The sequence below is a fragment of the Calypte anna genome, chromosome 8, assembly GCF_003957555.1.
Source record: "Calypte anna isolate BGI_N300 chromosome 8, bCalAnn1_v1.p, whole genome shotgun sequence".
In the NCBI taxonomy this organism is placed as follows: domain Eukaryota; kingdom Metazoa; phylum Chordata; class Aves; order Apodiformes; family Trochilidae; genus Calypte; species Calypte anna.
The window spans coordinates 11,197,539-11,219,129 of NC_044254.1; the positions used below are offsets into that span (position 1 = coordinate 11,197,539).

At 38.2% G+C, this 21,591-nt stretch overlaps 1 protein-coding gene across 2 annotated transcripts in view; it reads left to right on the forward strand.

Moving 5' to 3' along the window:
- The first annotated feature begins 15,732 nt into the window (after window positions 1-15,732).
- Window positions 15,733-21,591, forward strand: part of OLFM3 (olfactomedin 3) — a 54,517-nt gene continuing 48,658 nt past the window's right edge. The window contains exon 1 of one of the 2 annotated variants that reach the window (XM_030455131.1): window positions 15,733-16,099. In XM_030455131.1, coding sequence (XP_030310991.1) covers window positions 16,031-16,099 — 69 coding nt within the window. In that variant the 5' untranslated portion in view covers window positions 15,733-16,030. The remainder of the gene's footprint in view (window positions 16,100-21,591) is intronic. The other variant, XM_030455132.1, reaches the window with a different exon arrangement.

The window sequence follows — 21,591 nt, forward strand, 5'->3', positions numbered from 1 at the left end:
CAGAAACAATCTTTGAATAAGGGTCTATTTCCCTATAAGGACAAACCTGTTGTGAGAGTCTGATCTCACTGATTGGAATTTGTCTCAAAGAGGATTTTAAAGTGAATAGTCCTGGCTAGGGTGGAGGAAGATGCTAATGTACCTAGCATGGCCAGAGCTGAGCAGGGGGTGACACCCAGAAAGAGATAAGAACTAATACTAATGGCTGAGTGGAGACTACTCCCCTTTTCTGAGGGCCTTCGGGACATCCCTCAGGCACAATTACCCTGGCCAGAGTGGAGGAAGCCACCTTGATTGTACTTTTGCTGATGTACCTGGCTAAAGTGGCTGTAATGGAGTGGGGAGTGGCACCTGGAAGGAGATGAAAACTGACACCCCTCTGTGGAAGCTCCCCCCCTCCAGGTGAGCCTGTTTTCAATGGCTCTGATGCTAATGGACCTGGCCTGGCAGAAGCAGAACTGAAGGGTACATATAGGGCTGTCCATGCTGTGACTGTTTTGGCATCTCTTGACCCACCACCATCTCGCATCAAACCCTGTCCAGGATCAGTGCCATCTTGAAGAAACTCGCTGGACAGCTGCACCCCTGATGGTGACTCGCTTTCTCTCTTTGATGTTTTCTTCCCACCTTCTTACCCTTTTTCTCCACTTCTTTTTCTCTCTCTCTCTCTTGTATCTTCTTTTCCAAGGAGTATCCACAGAACGCAAACCCCAGATTTATCTGGAAATACCTCACCCCAGTATCAGCAGTTGAGATCAAGTTTGTGGCTAGAGGGGCTAGAACAATTTTCTATTCTAGACTCTCAGGACGGATATGATTATGAAGGTTACATCCTAAAATTAATTTTTTTTCATATTTCATTAAAATTCACATTTCTCCATGAAGGACAGTAAGCCATAAGCCCTCTTCAGGGCTTCCAAAAGACCTTGGAATCCTCCCACATGAACACAAAGGACAAGAATTGACAGGGTCTACAGTTGGGTGTAAAACAACCAGGTGACACAGGATTCACCACTTTTCCTGACCCATTTTTTCCCACAGAAATGAATACTACATCAGCAGATCACACACTAGCATAGCCCTGCATTGTTTCATATACAGCACAGAAAAGGAAAGAAATGGGAACTTCTTCAGAGTTTTAAGTGATTCATGAGCTAAACCTTGGCTTCCCTAGAGACCACATTAAACATCTACAAGAGAGTGGAAAATTACATGGATTTTCACATATTTGCTAATGCAAAGGCCCTAATGTTAAATACTTAAGCTTACACATACCTAATTTATACAGTCACGTTGGTTGAAAAGCCAATGGTTTGAAGCTCTGAAATATAAACAACAGCATTTTACATAAGTTCTGCTACTATCTTCTTTACTAGCCTAGATAGCTCTGCCATCTTACAAATCTTTGTTGTCTTATGCAAAGCTTCTTGAGAAAGCACCTACTGCTTATATCTGATGTTTGTCTTATGAATTCCTATGATCCTGCTTTGATCGTTTTGTTTCAGTCAGTCTCTGTCACAGTTTAACACTGGCCCAGCAATTAAACTGAATAACAGATGCTCTCTATTAATCCCCCCCTCCTCCCAGATAAAGAAAGGAGAGAGAATAAGGAAGAGAGACTTATGGGTTGGAAATTAAACTACACAGCTTTAATGAAACAGTAATGATAAAAAGGAAAACTATATACAGGAAAATTGATACCACCTTCTTCCCCCACTCCCCCAGTAAATCTCACATCATCACCACCAAGGCTGCAGGGCAGCACTGGGAAAGTCCAGGCTGGACTCCTGGAGTCAGCAGCAGTCAAGAGCTGGAGGCAGGAACACACAGATTCAGGCTGGCATGGATCAGGACCACAGGCATACAAACAGATGGAATCCTCCCAGGATGCTGAAGCAAACAGCAACAGGTGTAGAAGGGGAAGCAGGAAGAGGTTTGACCCTCATTCTCCCTCAAATTTATACTATGACGTGTATGGGATGGAATACTCTGGTCAATTTTGGACATTTATCTTGTCCATTCCTCCCTAAAGGAGACTTGCATGTGTAACCTCTTTACTCCTTTTCTCCTTCCAGAGGGTAAAATGTTCCTCAGAACTGAGCAGTGTCCTTGGTCCAGTCTCTAGCAGTAACTAAACATCAAGTCTTATCAGTTCTAGAAACAGACACTAACTGAGAAACTTGCTGTTAATTTCAGCAAGTGCAGCTATTCACAAGAGACTTAGCTTAAAGCAAAATTACAAGATAGAAAATTAACTTTATCCTGGACCAAAGCTGGACATTCCAGCCCTTATTCCATACCATTTGCGTCATTCTCCAGTCATTACCATCGCTTATCCCTAAATGCACCTATACACAAATTATTACTATCTCTCTCCACTAAAACGTACCAAGTAATTTAGTCTATGGTTGCAGATGTTCATGTTTGGTAGCAGATTCTTAAAACAAGAAGCAAAAAAAATATTCTTAAAACACAAGCAAAATTACAAGATAGAAAATTGAGAGACTTGGACACAATAAAATCTTTACCATGTTTTTAAAAAACACCATTAAATACTCTGGAAAAAAGTGAGAATGTCAAAAGACTTTTAGTAAGATTTCTGTAGAGCTTTGATTCAAAGAGGTAGTTTTTTTCATTTTTAGAGCAATGTCAATATATTTCAGAGAATTAATTTCCTAAATTCATGTATGCAAAACATTTTCTCAGTTTAAAAGGCTGAAAAGGCTGAAAAGCCACTAGTTCAGTGTTTTCAAATAAACAAAATATGCACAATGACTGTTAATTTTATGTACATGAAGACAATTCATTGTGAAAACAAATTTTAGAACACAGCTAACCACATCCCTACAGCATTTAACTGAATAAGATACCAATGACCATATGCTAGCCCAGTCAAGCTTCTGTTTTAAAGCTGATGCTATTTTTATCTGAAGCATCACTCTAAAGTGCTTGAACACAAGTGATAGCTATGATCTGTATAGTACTAGTATTGCTTAGTACTATATTCTAAAATGTTTTGTCATAGATGTACACTGTATACATACAGGCATCTATTTGAAAATTCACAAATTCCAGATAATCTTTTTCCAAGCATTTGTACATGGAAATTGGAAAGAACTATCAAACTGGTGTTAACTCTAACTGAAGATTTTTCTTTCTGGAAGCAGCATAATAGAAGATTAAGAACTCATCTCTTAAAAACTATGCTCATTTTGTCCAAAGACTTTTCAGTATCAGATGTTTAAGAGATTTCTTTGGCCCATGACTGATCAGAAGTAAAGATATGCTAATCAGCTAGCTAGCAAGCCAAGCAAAATGGTAACATATAAGACCTTTTCTCAGAGGGCATTGCTAATGTGCCAGTATGAAATTAATTTCTTTGAAACTTCTGTCCCTCTGAAATTTGCATAAAATTAGCCAGCATCTAATATCAAAAATATAATAGGAGATGAATGAAGGAGCAAACAAGCAATGTAATTGCTTTTTTCCCCTATAGACAACAGAATCAAAACAAACAACTAGCTAGGCAATACAAAGATTTTTCAACATAGTTCATATCTTGAGTCTGTTACTGTCAAAGCAGTTCTCCAAAAAGCATCACTTTTTTTTCTTGGACAATTATTTTCAACTATTTAATGTTCTGTTGAAGTTAGGCCTCATACTTCAGCAACTAAGTCCAATGTGTGCTTCTAGGCAGACGGAAACAGCATCTTTGAAGCAATTGCACAATAGAATCATAGAATGGGTTGGGTTGGAAGGAACTTTAAAGATCATCTAGTTCCAACCCCCCTGCATAAGTAGGGACACCTCCCAGCAGACCAGGTTGCTTGGAGTCCTATCGAACCTGGCCTTGAACACTTCCAGGGAGGACGCATCCATAGCTTCTCTGGGGTTTTATCCTAACCACTGTCAGAAGTCTGTCTGGAGATACTGTGTGCCTTTTCTGTGGTTTCTAGAATCCAGTTATTGAATTATATAAACAGTTGCCCACAGCAATTAATTTGTTAATACAGTAATACAGTAGGATTTCAGTAACTTTAAAAATACCTAATTCACATACAGAATTTGTAAGCCATTATAGATTTATAAGCTTTTATCATTCTCTTCCTGGTCAACCTCACAATTCTGCCCAATCAGAAATTTTCCTTTTTTTTCATACTATGTCTAACTGCATTTAAGTATGAAATCTTTATCCAAAAACAGATTAGGGTTAGGGTTAGGGTTAGGGTTAGGGTTAGAGTTAGGGTTAGGGTTATGGACAGTTTTGACCATTTCTGTAAGGCAAACAGAATTTCTGCTGAAATTATTTTATATGCAGAAGACTCAGTAGTAGTGCCCTTGGCAGTGCCAGTACCCTTTAATTGGACTGTATGCATCTCAGCACAACTGAGTAACAGCTATAATGGCATAAAATTGAAAGCTTACAGTGGTCCAAACTGTTGGGTTTTTTGGCTGAATTAACAAAAGCTAATGTTTAACATTTGTCTGTGAAAAGATTTTATGACTTTCTAGTTTAAAGGTAGTTTTTCTCCTTTCTTCAAATCATCCTCCTAATGTCATGTTAATATTCTGAGCTGTAGTTCTACATTGGCACTTATTTGTAGCAACCTCAAACATGAGAAAGCATGTATTTCCCTTTAAACACAAATAAAGGAAAAAGAGAAGTTATGTGCATTCCATTTCTCTCCAATCTTCTTTAACCAGTTAAGAAACCAATACACTTGTACAAAGACAGAAGCATTGATTAGTGCATTGCACTACCTAAATTCTGTCAAATATATCATAATAGTTGTTCTTGACTTGTACAGAAGATCCACCTGAACTCACACTACATAGTGACTGAAGAAATCAATTCGTGGGCAAAAAAACCACCATTCTGTACAAGAGTTAAGTTCACAAAAGATAGGTGTAGAGAAGTCTCTACAATATGAAACCCAGCATGGAAACACAGTGTAATTGCTTTATTGTAGTAGTATGACTACTGTTTTACTGGAGGATGGCAAGAGAGCTGAGGCCCTGTTATAAGAGTCTGACAGTAACATCAGGCTTTCTTTGGATTCAGGATGAAGACTTCAATTATAACTAACACTTCCAGTAAGGTATTAAAAAAGAGGATGCCAGACGCCTTGCCACTTAGCTGTTGAATGTGTCTAGCACATAGGCTTAAAAGGGGAATTGCAGAATGCTCCCATTCCTGGTGTGTGGTTTATCATGAGTGGGGTTTTTTTGCTTTTTCTCCTCTGGGAACCAGTGGATTTGAAATTCTGTATTTCTGTTTCCAAATCATTTAATAAACAGATAGTAATGCTATCTGAGGATGGAATATGAATTCATCAGAAATTACATTCTAGGGCTGCAAAACTAACACCACAAGCAGAGTTAGCCTTTGTAACATTTTCAGATTACAGCACTATGTGCTCATTTATCGATAAGCTGCTGTTTCACTCAAGCTTAACATATATATTTCTCAAAACACCAATGAAGACTTTTAAAATACAGTGTGCATCGTTACTTTTACTCATGCTGTTAAATTAGCCTCAAATTATTTTTTTGTGTCCTCTTCCTTCCAAATTCAGAAATAAAAGGCATAGCATGATATAATAGCTGTTCTTTTAATCATTACAGAGAAGAACTATTTCAGCTGTTCTTCATCTTTTCATTATCTGAGAAGCATTACTTAACTGAAAAACACCACAGGAAAAGTAAGGAATTAAAATTGCCTAATGATACAAATTACATGAAAGCTATTCATTAAACATCTCAAAAAATTCTCATATCAATTATAATATAAACTGTATACCATTGTATTCAATTGTACCCACTTGCTGAAATGTAGTTTTAATGTAGATGTCAATATTTATAGTGATAGTGGCAGTGGAGTAACAGAAATTTTCATAGTATTCTCCATTTTCTTTTCTTCACTATGATGTCACAGGCAGATCAAAAATTCATGGATTACAAAAACATCATTATGTCTCCCATTTCAAAGCTGCATTTTCAGTAGCAATTGCAAATATTGAGGTAGGATACAACATTTCTGCTTCTGCAAGTCTGATGAACGCACTACTGTGGAAAACACCAGCCTCGTAACCTCCTGTGTAGATCAGAAAACAGGGCTGGGTTTTTTTCTGCCTAGCATGACTATTTATTTTACACATTTACCAGATGCCTTCATTGCTCATATTCAGGGGTCTAATATTATGACATCTACACTGCACTTGATACAAAAAGCTGTCCAAATTCAAAGGACATGTGTATTGCTACTGAAAAGTCACACATAAACATTTATCTGGTCATGCCATTTTAATTTTTTTGTTGTTGGTTGGTTGGTTTTGGTTTGTTGTTTTGGGGATTTTTTTGCCCTGATCCTGGTGCCACTAAGATATACATGCATGGAAGTGTTAAATCTATGCTTTAATGTTTCAGAAACTAGGGTCCTAAACGGCATTCTTTGGGTTTTACATATTTTCCTTCTTCCAACAGAGTTATATTGTAGAAAGACAGCAATATAATACTACAATTAATTCCTACCAGTGCCCCCTTAGGGTAAAGATGATTTTTTACATTAACGCATTGAAAGCATCCACTGTGATTGACCTTAAAGACACTGACGAATTAATTACTTTGGTAGTCAATATGGCATGGCAGGTTAAAGATTTGAGCAAATATCCAGGCAATTAACATGCATGCTGCCATTTGCTGAATATGACAGCAAGGAATTTGTACCTTGCTGAAAGAAAAGATGAAAAGATGAAATATGTATATAGGGTTCCAATAAATGTGTTTCCAAACCCCTCATTCATAGATTATACAAGTCAAATAAATACTGTTCAGGTTCTGCATGAGAATTGGTAGTATCTTAAGTTTCTTTGACCCACAGATTTAAAATGAAAACAGGAGACCCAGACAATTCCCTAAAGCTTTGATTTTGAGCCCACTGCTTAATAGCTGCAGTTAGGGTATATTCCAAAAGATCATGTGATTCATATGAACAGTCATGCAGCACAGATGCAAGTTCATAGTTTATGTACCTCACTGTGAAAACTTAGTGTTACCCTGACTTAAAGATCTCTCCTCTGGCTTGAGATAAAAGAGTGGCAATAAGTTATAAACTAAAGTCCCTGCAAAAAAAATGGTCAGAGGTCTGCAAAGAGGAGTGACTTTTTAAAAAAAATTAACTGTGAGAAAGCTTCATACCATTCTTAAAAGATTACTGCTACCTTCTTAAAAAAAAAAAAAAATGCTGGAAGAGACCTCAGGAGGTCTCCAGTCCAAACTGCTGCTCTAAGTAAGGTTAGCTGTGAAGTCAGACCTGGTTACCTACAGTTTCCCACTAGAAAGCCTGGGCTGATATCCTACAGAAAACTGAAAAAAATCTTTTTAAATTTTCTTCTCTAAAGAATAGATACTGTGTCTACCAAGCATCTGACTAAGTACCACAGCCAAAGGTATGAGTGGAACTGAAATGAACAGAACCATTTTCTCTTTCCCTCTGTTGATGATGTGCAACAGGACAGGAGTAAAATAAAAACAAAACTAGACCAAGCTCCAAGTGGCACAAATACATCCCATATGCATAGAGTATTTGAAATTGTATATTGTGATGAGAAAATAGAAATTACACTGTACATTGTGGAATACAGAGCTTACTGAGCTATGAAGTCTACCTAGTGCAATTCTTAGTGAGCACACTGATACTGCTTTGAGACTTGGATTGAGTTAGATTGGACATCTCTTCACTCATAACAGTTAGTGTATAATCTGGATAAACTCCTCACAGGTTAAGAAAAGAAGATATCATTTGATAACTGCCAAGAGACACACCAACTTCTTTTTTAGAAAGATTTCCGTTAGAGCCTAACAGCTGTTGTATAAAGTAAATCAAAATACCTTATTTAAATATTTTTCTTCCTAACATCTGCCTTTTAAAAAAACATCTCCCTGCTTAAACTGATGTCAGAGACAGTATCAACACATACCTTTCACAGACACACCCCTACATCAGTATTCAAACCCTAATCCTGTGGAAACACTAGGGAAATGCCAGTAAGTATCAGCTCAGACAATTACTTTTTTTCAGATTAATTATATTCTAGCATCCATCTGGAATTAAAATATCAAATATGTGTCAACAAACAAAAAACTGTCATAACAGCATCTGAGTTATCAGCTATAGCAAGTTATCAGTTAGCAAGTTATATATCAATATACATATATATATATATATATATATCAGTATAGCAAGTTATAGTTACCAGCTATAGCAAGCATCATTCTTAGCTATATCAAACAGAACCATGAATATTAAAATAGTCCCACAAATAGCACCATACTACCATGTTCTGTTAAAAACTGAAACTGAGTAAAAACCAAAGAAATTAACTACTGTATTACAGAAAATCTTGTCTTTGTGGCACATTCTTACATAAATTTTTCTTTCTTAATTCCGGTAGAAATTTCTGCACATAAGACAGATGTGAGATACTTGATACATTGGTTCCTCATTTGGGTAAAAATATCAGGCATCAAGGTAACTTTCACCTCAACGTAGAACAGAACATAAGATCCATGAGATTGTTTGCACCATAGTTTACAATCATGACTTAATCTTTCTACTATTTACTTGTGTCCTTAAAAGTGATAAAAATTTGTATTGCTACTGAACTTTTAGTAGTGATGCCACATATCTATTTTTATTGTGAGCCAGTACTGTGGGATTCTGAGCCCCAAGAACTCCCAAGTAATCAATAACTAAAGTTTCTAGGATCTTTTAAATTCCCACAAACGTAATTTGGCTACACAGGAATGCTGCAAGCAGCCTCTTTACTATGACAATAAATATTCATACACAAACCATTTTTTCTTGAATATAAATGTTTGGAGAGTTAAAATTACTACAAAGATCAATTCATAAATGTATCATCATAGAGCATAATGCTGTTACTTTTGCAGTATATATTTGCAATGTACCCTAAGTAATGACTTAGAGTAAGTATTTAATACTAAAACCATTTCCCAGATTCTATGACTTAGGTAAGGAATTAATTTTCAGATCATCAGCTACTTACCTCAGCTTTAACTGTGACTTGGCAGGTTGCAAACTGTGTTAGGATGTAATATTCAATTTAGATTATGCCAAATGAATACTGTTTGAAAACTATATTATTCCTATTTTTATTGAGTAATTGTAACTTTATCTGTCAGCCAATCCAAATTTCTCTTATAGAACTCAACTAGACTTCACTAGACTGCAGTAGAATTCTGAAATAAAACATTTCAACTTTAGTTCTTCAAGTTTCACTTATTATGTATGATTGTGCAATTTTAAAAACATGAGGATTCACCAAGAATATATATACACTCCTTGTGATCTTTTAAAAGCAGGTCTTAACCCTTAAGTTTCACAATATTTAAAATTATAAAATACACACAATAACCGATAATATACCTAAAAGGCCAATGTGATGGGATATGTTCTATTGCAATTGTCCATATTAGGAGGGAAAATATAAGACTGCTTGTGAGCAGAGCTTCATGATCTTCTAGGCACTTCTAGACTTATATGGCATTTCTGGTAGGTAGGCATTCTTCATACATGCTTTCACTTTCATGAGAAAAATGCCATTTCTGCATTTTAAACTGAGTATGAAACTCTGATTATGAACTGATTATGATATCTGAAAGAAAAAGTCTCTTCACCAATTACAATCAAGGTCACTCCAACAAAAGTAAATTCTAAACATGGTCAGGTGCTCGAAAAAGATAGCTGAATTGTTGGTTCCCTATTAAAACTGTGCACTTCATCCAGTACCCAAATATTTCCTGTACTTTTGCCTGTGCAACTTTGTATACTTCATAGAAGACAGTAACAATTGTGCTGATTAACAGCATTTGCATCTACTTCACACTGGCATTGACAGTGAGCTCATCAGGAAACAGCATTACTATTGTAGTTCTTCAGAAACTTGAATTTTAACTGTGCACTGTTATGGAGATATATAAATGGGAAGGTAATTTTCACCAAAAAAAGTTCCTAAAAAAACTTTCTCTTTTTCTCCTTTTCTCTCCTAAAAAGAGAGAAAAATTCTTTTAAAGGATTCACTTTAAGAGTGCAAGGAGTAGGAAAATCAATAGCCAAGCTTATTTTCAATAATTATTTGCTCATCTTTCAATTTTGATAATGCATAGAGAAACCTAATACATTTTCCAGGTATTATTATAATTTTAAGAAACAGGCAGGGTTGACTTAATTGTACAATTCTCTTTACTAGAGTAATCATAACTAGGATGGTTACACTAGCAAATCATTCCTCTAAAACTTCATTTCAATATTGTAACTAATTAATGCAGCAATGTGGTTTACAAAGTGAAATTGTAGAATTGACAGATTCCAAAAAGAGATTAATTTCCTTCAATTAAATCACTATACACTATCTTTCATTCAGATGGCAAAATCTATCAAAATATAAGCAAATTTAATAATTTACAGCATTCTTAAATGTTGTCCCATATCTGCAATATCTCTAGTTTTTTATTCCACACATACATACTCTTCACTGGCTAAATAAAAAGAATTGGCATTTTACTAATTTTTCTGTTCATCTGATATTGTAACACTTTCAGGCACTGTTCCTCTCACTTGCCTTATAAATGTAATCAAATTTAACATCTATCATAAAATTTTATCTTTATATCATTGATAGCTTAATTTTGTTTTTATCTTTGTCTTCAGACTCATTGAGATATCAAAATCTCTTCTGTAATGAAAGGCACGCTTATGCTCTCCAAGGACATTTCAGCTTCATTAAAGTCAACAAGGGTCAGTACACAACCCCTCTTCACAATTCCCTAAGCTTTTAATTCCTATAGTAATAAGGAGAATGCTTAAAATTCCAAGTCTGAACCACCTTCCTAGCTTGGTGTAAAATTCAATATCCATGAAATATTCAGTGGAAGTATAAGAATGCTGTAATGAAAATTTTTCTTGTCTAGAAAAAAATATTTTCTATCTCTGCAATTAAAAATACATGATCTGCTATAACCAATTTAAAGAGCCCTTCCTACAGATCTATATGTATGTTGTCTTTTATCATAACTCTTGTCAGGACTTTTGAGCTATTGAACTCAGACTGCAGACCTTGTAACTTCTTTATATAAAATTCAGTACCTACATCCAGTTCATCAGCTTCAGTTTCCAGAGTAACTGAGTGACCTAGTATATGGCTTAGTCCAACTGCTAGCAATATATTTTGCAATATGGTGTGAAAAAAAATATCATTTCAGCCACATACTGAGAGTATCCTTTTGTATCTAGACAAGCTGTATTCAGTGTGCCTCCATTTCATTAATGCTCTGTCACTGATGCCTGCAGGAAAGCTTTTGATATCTCTTTTCTCCCCTCTCAATACTGAGTATTTTACTCTGATTACAGCCATCTCCATGCAAAGAAGTCAAGAAGAAACAGAATGAAACAATGTCAGGGGTTTAATGAATTATTAAAACCTTTGTTGCAGAGAGCTTCAGAATCAGGCACTCCTTTGCCACTTTGTGACACATAGCAGAAATAAAAATCTCAAATGGACCTGATTTTATTTAATTTTTCAGATACATTTTAACAAACCAAATTATCTCAAGTACTAATCTCACCACCCTTCAGAGAGTCTTTTACTTGTCGGGTATTTTAAAAAAAATTATTTGTTGGGTTATTAGAGGGTGGAGGAAAAGGTCTATTATATGTTTTCTTTTTCTTTTTAATGAAATGTTAAATCCAAGAAGAATTGGAACAATTTATGTCATCCTTTTGGAACATGTTTGGTAACATTTCATATATCAAACAAATTATTAGTTTGCAACACATAAAAATATCAGAAGTTCAGATAAGAAGTTTCCCTTTTTTTAGGAGCCTGGAGAACCATTTGTTTTATTTTTTAACTGGTACTCTTCAATATTTCACTGATTTCAAAGACAGACAGCACAAGCAGCAGCAGGAAGTGGACGAACACACTACATGACTTAAGTTCCTAAAATTTGCATTTTATGATTAATTTAATAGTTCAAAGATACAAATTTTCCCTACAATAGGCTGAAAAAGGAGGGAGAGAAAAGTGTAGGGAAATAAAGGTAGAGAAAACAAGAGAACTAGTCACTGAGATGTTCCAGGAAAGATCTAAATACCTGAAAATATGTGCCCTTGTGGCTTTAGTCTGTTCTTTTTTCATAAGAAATTGTTTCATCACTTTGTCCTTTGAAGAACCTCAGATTTTTAGTGTTTGGTATCAAGGCTGTACTTATTACTGAATGTACATTAACATTTGTGACTGTTCCTTTTTAGATTTTTTTTTTATTATTTCATAAAGAATAGACCTTTTATATCTCTTGTACAGAAAGATAAAAATAACTAGTCTCCTTTCTGTAACTTTTTTATATTTCCCTTGTAGAAGGAAATTCAATAGGTTCTCTTGCCACTGCAGACGAAGGAATCCCAATGGAAGCTCATTCATAAATTATATAATTTCCTTTTTTTGTCATAAGGAACTACACTCAGTAGGTCTACCTTCCATAGAAATGAGAGATTTTATCTTCATAAAAGATATTGCTGACCAAAAGTGATTCTACCTTGAAACATAATTTTTTATTAATTCGTAAAATAAAATCTGGTTATTTTAATCTGAGAAGAAATCCAGAACTCACAAATAAAGTAAACCACTGCAGGAAGAATTGGCATATTTTTATCTGGAAACATATTCCAGGAATATGCAATCTTTTCAGATAGCACATGGGCAGGAAAGTTTCTAGTCCATTTGTCTCTTAGTGGTCGTCCTAACTCCTAAAGACAAAAGACATCAACCTTGTATACTTGTAGAGAGTAAGTTAGAAAACCAAGCACTGTTCCTAGTTAGCCTAATAGACACAAGCAGAACACCCTCTCAAGCTTGGATTTTTGGGGGTTACTTGGCATTTGTTCGGGTTTTTTTACACTGAAGGTGTGCTTCATTATGGATATTTTTATCCTATTTTTCTTTTTAAGATTACATAGCACGTAAAAATCCACAAGTGTTGGTATTCTTGTGCTAGCTAGATTCCAGATAACCCGGGGGGGGGGGGGGGAAGCCAATTATAAAGTTAATACATTTTTACCATGCAAATCTGAAAGAGCCATTCATAACCATCTTACAAATAAGGTGTCCTGGTTTGGGCCAGGATAAAGGTAATTTTCTATCTTGTAATTTTGCTTTCAGCTAAGTCTCTTGTAAGTAGCTGCACTTTCTGAAATTAACAGCAAGCTCCTCAGACAGTGTCTGCTTCTGGGACTGATAACACTCGATGTTTATAGTTACTGCTAGAGACTGGTATGCAGAGCCAAGGATACTGCTTAGTTTTGAGGAACATTTTGCCCTCCGGAAGGAGAGGAAGAGTAAAGAGGTCACATCTGCAGCCCTCCTTTAGAGAGGAAAGGCCAAAATTGACCAAGCAGAATATTCCATCCCATACACATCATACTCAGTATAAATTTGAGGGATCACAAGAGTGTCAAAACCCTTCCCTTCCTCCTCTTCTTTGCCTGCTGTTTGCTTCGGCATCCTGGGAGGATTCTGTCCGTTCCTCTGCCTGTGGTCCTGATCCATGCCAGCCTGAATCTGTGTGTTCCTCCTCCAGCTCCTGACTGATGCTGACTCCAGGAATCCAACCTGGACTTTCCCAGGGCTGCCCTGCAGCCTCGGTGGTGATGTGAGAGTTACTGGGGGAATGGGGGAGGAACATGGTATCAATTTTCCTGTATATTTGTATATACTTAGTAATTTTTCCTATTTATCATTACCGTTTCATTAAAGTTGTGTAGTTTAATTTCCAAACCATAAGTCTCTCTCCCTCATTCTCTCCTTTTATCTGAGAGGGGAGGGGGATTAATAGAGAGCATCTGTCACTTGGTTTAATTGCCAGGCCAGTGTTAAACTGTGAAGATTTTTTTGGCACCCAACATGGGGCACATGCTAATTAGGTCAAGCTCAGTTCAAATTTTGACTAATTTGCCTGAATAGTTTGAATTCCAACTCCAGTGGGAGGATACCAATATGGCTTTGCTGAGTAGGATCAGAAACCTACTGCTGTCCTACAGGAATGCGTATGTAAGTTGATGAGTAAGGCAAAGGCAAAAGGAGGTCCTTCTAAAAGGAAAGCTGCTCAAGTCTCCAGTGTAGAGTGACCCAATCCAAATATGCTGGTGACCCAAGATCCCTGTACTTCAGGTGTGAGTACTGGAGATAGAAACCCCAGTAATGCATGTACTGACAATGTTGTAAGTGCTCAAGCTTAGAGGTGCCCTGCCTCCAGACAGGTGGAGAAGAGGGACAACCAAACTTATTGGACTGTGTGAATTTGATGGCCTGCACATTAGAGCCACAAAGGTGTAAAGCCTTGGTGGACACTGGTGCACAGTGCACCCTAATGCCATCGAATCAGAAAGGGACAGAATCTGTCACTATTTCTGCAGTGACGGGGGATCTAAAGAACTGAGTATTGTGAAGGCTGAGTGAGCCTCACTGGAACAAAGTGGCATAAACATGCTCCAGTGACTGGTCCAGATGCTCCGTGCATCATTGGCATAGACTACCTCAAGGGAGGTGACTTCAAGGACACAAAAGAGTACCAGTGGCCCTTTGGTATTGCAGCTATAAAGACTGAGAATGCAGGATGGCTGCATGCTTTGTTTGGCCTTTCAGATAAATCCTTTGTAGTAGGGTTGCTGAAAACTTCAAACAAGCAGGTGCCAATTGCTACTTCAGTAGTGCATCTACAATAATACCACACCAACAGCGATGCTGTGATCCCCATTGACAAGCTGATCTGTCAACCAGACAGGCCAGAAGTGATCAGTAGGACATAAGGTTACCCTGATCGTAGATTATTAGCTGGGATCTCGTAAGGGAAAATAACTGACACCTTAACATAATTTGCCCGTGCTGCTGGGACAGTGTTCCCGAGGTTTCCATTTGGGGCTGTGCTGAATATTCAACTCTGAAGAAGCCAGAACATTCCTGCCTCTACCTCCTGACCCACAGCTGTTGAAGAGAGACCATGAGCTGTCATAAGCAGACAGGAGTCCCCACAGAGCCTTGGCTGCCAAACCAGTGTTGTTTGTTAAGGAACACACTGGTTGAAACAGAGAAAAAACTTTTGATTGCATGCTACATAACATTATAGGAAGGGCTCCCAAAGGACTCCTCAACCAGTGACCTCCACCACCCTTCACGCAGGCCTCCCCACTGCCAGATCCAGGCAAAGCACAGAGACACAACAGACCCTTCTTGCTGGTCCGTGGTCCACCTGGAAAGCCGGGGTGGCTTTCCCCACCTCAGGGCTCAGCTAAGCCCAAGTAAGAGAGTGAAAGGGTGGCAACCCCAGACAATAGTACTCTCCTCTGACTGCCTTCTCCCCTCTGTGGCTCCCGCAGGCCCTTACTGCCGCTGCCCTTGCCCCATTCCCGGTGCCACGGTGCCAGATGCTCCTTTGAGGTCAGCTGCCCATACCCGCCAGCAGCCAAGGGGAGAGCGGAGCCCGGCTGGAGGAAAGAGCCTCCCCCGGCGGGAATAACGCCAAGTCTGGGAGAAGGGGCAACGGAGAGCTGCCCTGTGAGACGGGACACTGCGCACTGCACCACCCAACTCCCAGCCACCCCGCTCAGCGCCCACCAAGTGCCCTCTCGCGTAGGCGGTGATGTCACATCCGCTTCCCGCGCCCGTGCGGTCTCCGCCTCGCGGGCCCCAGGTCTGTCGGTGGGCAGTCCGGGGGAGGGACGGGGGTGGGACGGGGCCGCCGGAGCCGCTCGGGCAGTAGGGGCAGCGTCCTCCTCGCCCGCCCGCCCTGCGCCGAGGCTTCCCGCGGAATGAGCGTCCCCCGGGCGGCTGCCGCTGCCGCCGCCACTCGGGCTCCGGCGGGCGAGAGGAGAGCGCGGCTGCCGGCGCGGTCGCTCCACCGGGAGCGGAGTGAATGACCGAGAGGAGCGGCGCGAAGAGGCAGCCCTGGGATCAGGATGGGGGCGCCCGCCAGCATCTTCAACCTCCTGCTGCTCTCCTTGCTGGCCGGCCTCGATCGGTCCAAGGTAGGAGCCGGACCGGTCCCGCAGCGGCACAGCGAGGCAGGCGATACCGGTCCGCACACGGCGTATGCAGCAGCGGGCAATGCGGCTCTGCGGGGCGGGGCGGTCGGATAGCTGCGCGGTGGAGCGGTTGCGTGTCCTTGGTTGTCCGACCGGCCAGGCGGGAGAGTTCCGTACGCGGCTGTAACCGGTCCCGGGGCTGCGCGGTGCTAGGCGGAGAAGCGCGGTGCGAACCGTCAGAGGAGCTGCGGGGCCCACGGCAGCGGCGCGCAGAGCCCGCGCACACCGGCACCCCACATACCCTGCACCCCCGAGTCCCCCAGGCACCTCCCCACGCTTAGGTTCCATCAGGTGCGCGGAGGAAAAGGCGGGCGGGGGGCGGCGGGGGCAGCGCGGCGGTAGCTGCTGGACAGCTACCGAAAGGACCCGGCGGTTCGTTCGTCCGGCTGCAGGTGCTGGTAGCGCCGTGACCGCACCGGTTCTGGGCGAGCAGCTGGGCGCAGGGATCGACAGCCGCCGGCTGAAAATACGTTTGTTTAGAGTGGAACCAGGGCAGGCATCACGTGAAGACACGGATTTTAGTACTACAGGCACGCTCCAGGCTGCTGCAGAGTTTCGTTAATTTCATATGTTTTCGGGTCGCCAAAAGATCACATCTGACAGTGAACTAATAGTGAAAGTCAACAATATATTTTAGCTATGCAGCCTGGCTTGTGAAGGTGATTTAGATTCATTACAAAAATCAGAATTGCACTGTACCACTTAAGAGCAATAATGACTGAAAACTCCTAGGCCTACTGACGTTCGTAGTGCTGCATCTTGTAGATGTAGACCTTGTTTTATTTGTCCTTTCGTGACATGCAATCTGGTAACTGTAAGCATTATAAAAAAGTAATGAGAGAAAACATTCTTATGGTATCGCAGTCCATTACCAGCAGTAGTCACAATTCATATTGTATGTCAGTTAATGTAATTTTAATGATACCTTTTAGTTACCAGACAACTGTATGGGGCACTCTTCAACCGTTATGGCAGGTTTTTTACCTTAAAATAAAGGAATTAATAACATAAATTAATCACATAGAAATATGTACTGAATTTCCATCAATAATGAAAAGATAATCTTCCTAAACATAAAAATAGAACTTAACAAGAAATTAAGTGGAAATCTGACTTACGGATCCAATAGTCTGGCTGCTTTTTAATCAGTAACATACAGTAAAAACTAAAAAGCAGAAAGTGATGTAGAATTAATAACATTAGCTAAATAATTAATTGTATGAATGCTATGCAATAGGAGATATCTGAAAGTATCAGCTATTGCTATGTCTGTAAAGAAACTGATCAGGCAGAGCTAAAACTGGGTTTTCAGAATATAAACATGAGATCCAATGGCTACTCAGATCCTTGGTGATGATACTACACCAGGTTGAGCATAAAAAAGATGGCACATAATAATTTAGTTTTTAACACAAAGATTTCATATGCCTTTGAAAAACAATACATGTAAAAATGTTTTCAGGTCTTTTGTTTTAGCAAATCAGTACATCTTGTGATTGAAATCTCACTGTAGAAATGGAAGTAGTACTCAGTTATTTATCTAGCTTTTGCTAAATTGAAATGAAATAAACATTTTTTGCCTTGCACTTTGGGGAGTATATATCATATGAAATTAATTGTAGGAAACCAGGGGATGCTGAATTCTTTAATTTCCAAAAAAAATGTATAGTACAGTTATGACTAGACAGACAACTTTTTACATGCCCTTGACACTCACAAACTATTCGGCTTATGAAAATAAATCACACTAATTCATATTTCAATATTTATACAATACATTCCATATTATGTCCTAAATAATTAATATTCAAGTAATAACTTATTTTACTGATCAACTACTTGTGGGGAAGAAAGCTTCAATTTAGTACAAAGCCATCACTGACTTAAGGCTGTACACTGGCACAGTGTACAGTGTCAATTATGACAGGGGTAATATGCTGAACGTAGGTTATTTACTGATATTACTGTAAAGTGTCTAAGCAACGCCATCTTATGGTTAAATATGTAACTAAAATAAATATATAGTATATTCTTAAATCCCTAGAACGTTACGATTTTATTTCAAACATGGTAATTTATTGCCCATGCTTTTGCATTTATTTATTTAATTTTTTTCTGCTAAATATGGAATATTGACTGGCTCTGGAAATTCTTCATTAACAAATGGAAGACAGGTCACTACTGCTTAATTTTAAATAGTACTAATTACAGAATATCAATTTTTGAAATAATTATTAGATGTTATATCTGCTAATTCTATTTTTTCTCAGTGTTTACACTATAATTAAAAAAAATAATAAAGTACAATTATTCATGATACTGTATTTCAGCAAAGTTACATTACCATCAGCATGACTAGAAGCTACCTTTAGGGAAAGGACTGGGAATATAAAATCTTTTCATTCTCCTGCACTCAAGCGCAGTATCTTGAAAGAAGGTACTATTAAATACTAGGAAAATTCTAAGAGTTACTGTTAGATGGCATCTCTGTGCTGCTTTTCTAGAAGCTGAAAGTTTTTTTCTAATGACCTTCATAATATGTGAAGTGGGCTTTTTTCGTAAGAGTTGGTTTTGCTGGCCATCACTGATAATCACAGTAGTATAACCAAGTAAACATTTTAGAGTGATGTAATGCTGCTCTACACAGGAATTAAGCTCACACGGTTTCAAAGTCTAGTGACTTTTTTTTTTAATTTAATTTTGAAATTGTGGTTAGAACTAAAGAATATGTGATTTTTCTGTGCACGTAATGGATTTTATGCTTTTGGCTTTTGTAATGGTTCTATGTCCTGTATCTGTTGGGTGTCATTATACATGAATACAGACACAGCTGAGCTGTATTCATTGCTTGGGATAGCAGGATGTTTGGGAACATTAACATTAAAGAAAAAAAGCAAAATTGGAACCATTCATATATTTAAAAAAGCTTAATTAAACTTTACATTTTGATCTTTGAGCTGTGTTTCTAGATTTCAAAATCTAGAATTTCCTTACATAGAGTATACAAGGAGACACTAATATCTTTCTTTTTTTTCCCCAGATTTCAAGAACTTGTCTGTAGGACGAGTATGCTGCTTTAATGCTGCTTTGCAGTGTAAATTAATTCACCCCTACTGTGAGATTTTATAACAAAAATGCTATTTAGAAACAGGAGTTACCAAAATACACTATTTTTGTTGGAAATATGACTCACAGTAATACAATACACTGCAAAATTAAACCGGAATCTTATTAACTGCTTGGAAATTAATTTACCCTGTTTCCTACAATATTAGTGGTTAATATGAAAAATGTATAATACTATTTAGCCTACATGATTTAAGAATTCTCTGAATGATTAATTGCTGAATGCGGTCAACTCTTGCTTGGTGTGCACTCTTCCATTTCTAAGCTATGCACTTTAACAGCCACTGGAGAACATCCAATTGCTGTGAATACATCCTGTGCCCTCTTCCAGGTGTTATTCTGGTTACGTTACTCTCTCTCTCTAGTAACTTCAATCAATGAGTAAAGACCAAAGAGTGCTGTTAACTGGTTCTTCCTGCAATGCCTTCCAACCTTCCAGGCCTGGAAAAAACAATGGTTCATGTATTTCCTACTCGTCCACACTCAATGGCATGACATCCACCATATGTTATATAAAATCACAGAAAAGTGTTCACTGCATCATTTTAAGCAACATATGTGAAGATACTAGAAGAGACCATGAAAAAAACATGTATTTGTGTGACAGCTAACTTCTGGTATTATTAGGCATCATGTGGTCTTCAGGAGCTTTTCAAAATAGTGGATGCTATGTAAAGAGACCTTTTTTATTATTCTAGCTGAAACCATATTCCTCTGTTGTTCACTAGCAATCTGAATACTCCTTTGAATGGACTCATACACTGATGAGATACATTATATAGAATCTGAAAAAAAATTATATATATATATATACATGCATATATATGTGTATACATACACCAAGTAATTCTCACAGGAAAGAATTAGATACATATTGCCTTTAGGGAGCAGGGCTTCCCCCTTTCTTCTGTATTTGGTCAAGTCATAAGCCAATAAAGGGAGACAAATGCACAAAATTAGCAAAGAAGAAAAAGCTGAAAAAGAGAAGGTGATTGTCAGGAAGAGGAAGTACAGTATAACAGCTATTAAAATATCCAGCTATAACTCTCAAAATGATGATTCCAGTTGGCTATAGATTTAACAGTTATAAATTTCAGGTTGAAATCCATGAAGTTGGTAAGGGAGCTATTAAGAAAAGGAGTCCTCAGAGAGGCTCCAGTCTATTTTAGGCACTGAAGTCCTCATTTTCAATACTGAAGTATGAAAATGCTTCAGGATATCACTTAGGCATTCTTACTGGCTCTTGACTGAAAGCCAGGTAAAAATTCAAAAGCCTTTCATAAACCTTTGCAGTAGTAGTCTAGGAGGAGTCCTCTCAAAGACGTCTTGCACAAGAACAGCAATCTCTCCTGCTGCAGGAACAAGTGGAAAATTTCTTGTAGAAGCTTATAGAAATTAACTGAAAAATTCACAAATTCTTTCACTTAACCCTAAGTGGCGTAAAACCAGAAAGAAAATACCCCACAATTCTAGACCAGATATATTATTAATGTGTTTTTAAACCAAAATGTGTGATCATCATACCATACTCATTCCATCTAAGAACCAGTAAAATTCTTAGTCTTCCAAGACAGTAAAAAACAGAAATACGGTAGCAGTATGCATTACTTCTTAAAATACTGTACAGGAAAATACTCAGGACTTAAACATTTTAATTTTACAGGAGTTAAACATTTTTATTTCAAGAATTCTGAAAGAAGAAGAGCTAAAATTGCACTCATTTAATATAAAGATTCAGTGTGCACTACTTCCCACATGGTCAGCTAGTGCACTTGGTGCAATTGCAGAACACAGCAATTCACTGTTCACCTGATCTAACTTCATTTTTTTTAAAGGAGTTTTCATATGAGAAAAGAGCTGCAAATCTCTCCAAAAGCTCTTCTTTTGTTTTTACTCACTTTTTTTGTTGTTGTTGTTTTTCCTAAGAGGAAATTACCTTGATGCTTTCACAGGGAGATCTCTGAAGAACTCTCGAAGTACATAGCATCAATCTTCATGTACTTTGTGCTGGCATTAATGATGTTTGTTTTGAGTTTGCTAAAAAGAAAAAACAGGTGATGAATATCTTAGCCATTCCTTTCTTCAGTCAGCTGGGAAATTCCACTAACACTAGAAAAAACCCTTCTTACTTCAGTGCTCTGGTTATCTTTACCACCATTTATGAAAGTTGATTCTTTTATTTATCATATTTGTACTGGATCATGTTGATTATTGACCAGAAAGGATAGTGCATGTTATCTGACAAGCAAGTGAAGCAGAATTGAAAAGGTGTCTCTTTTGTAGTGACAGCTGCATAGAATTCCAATTTA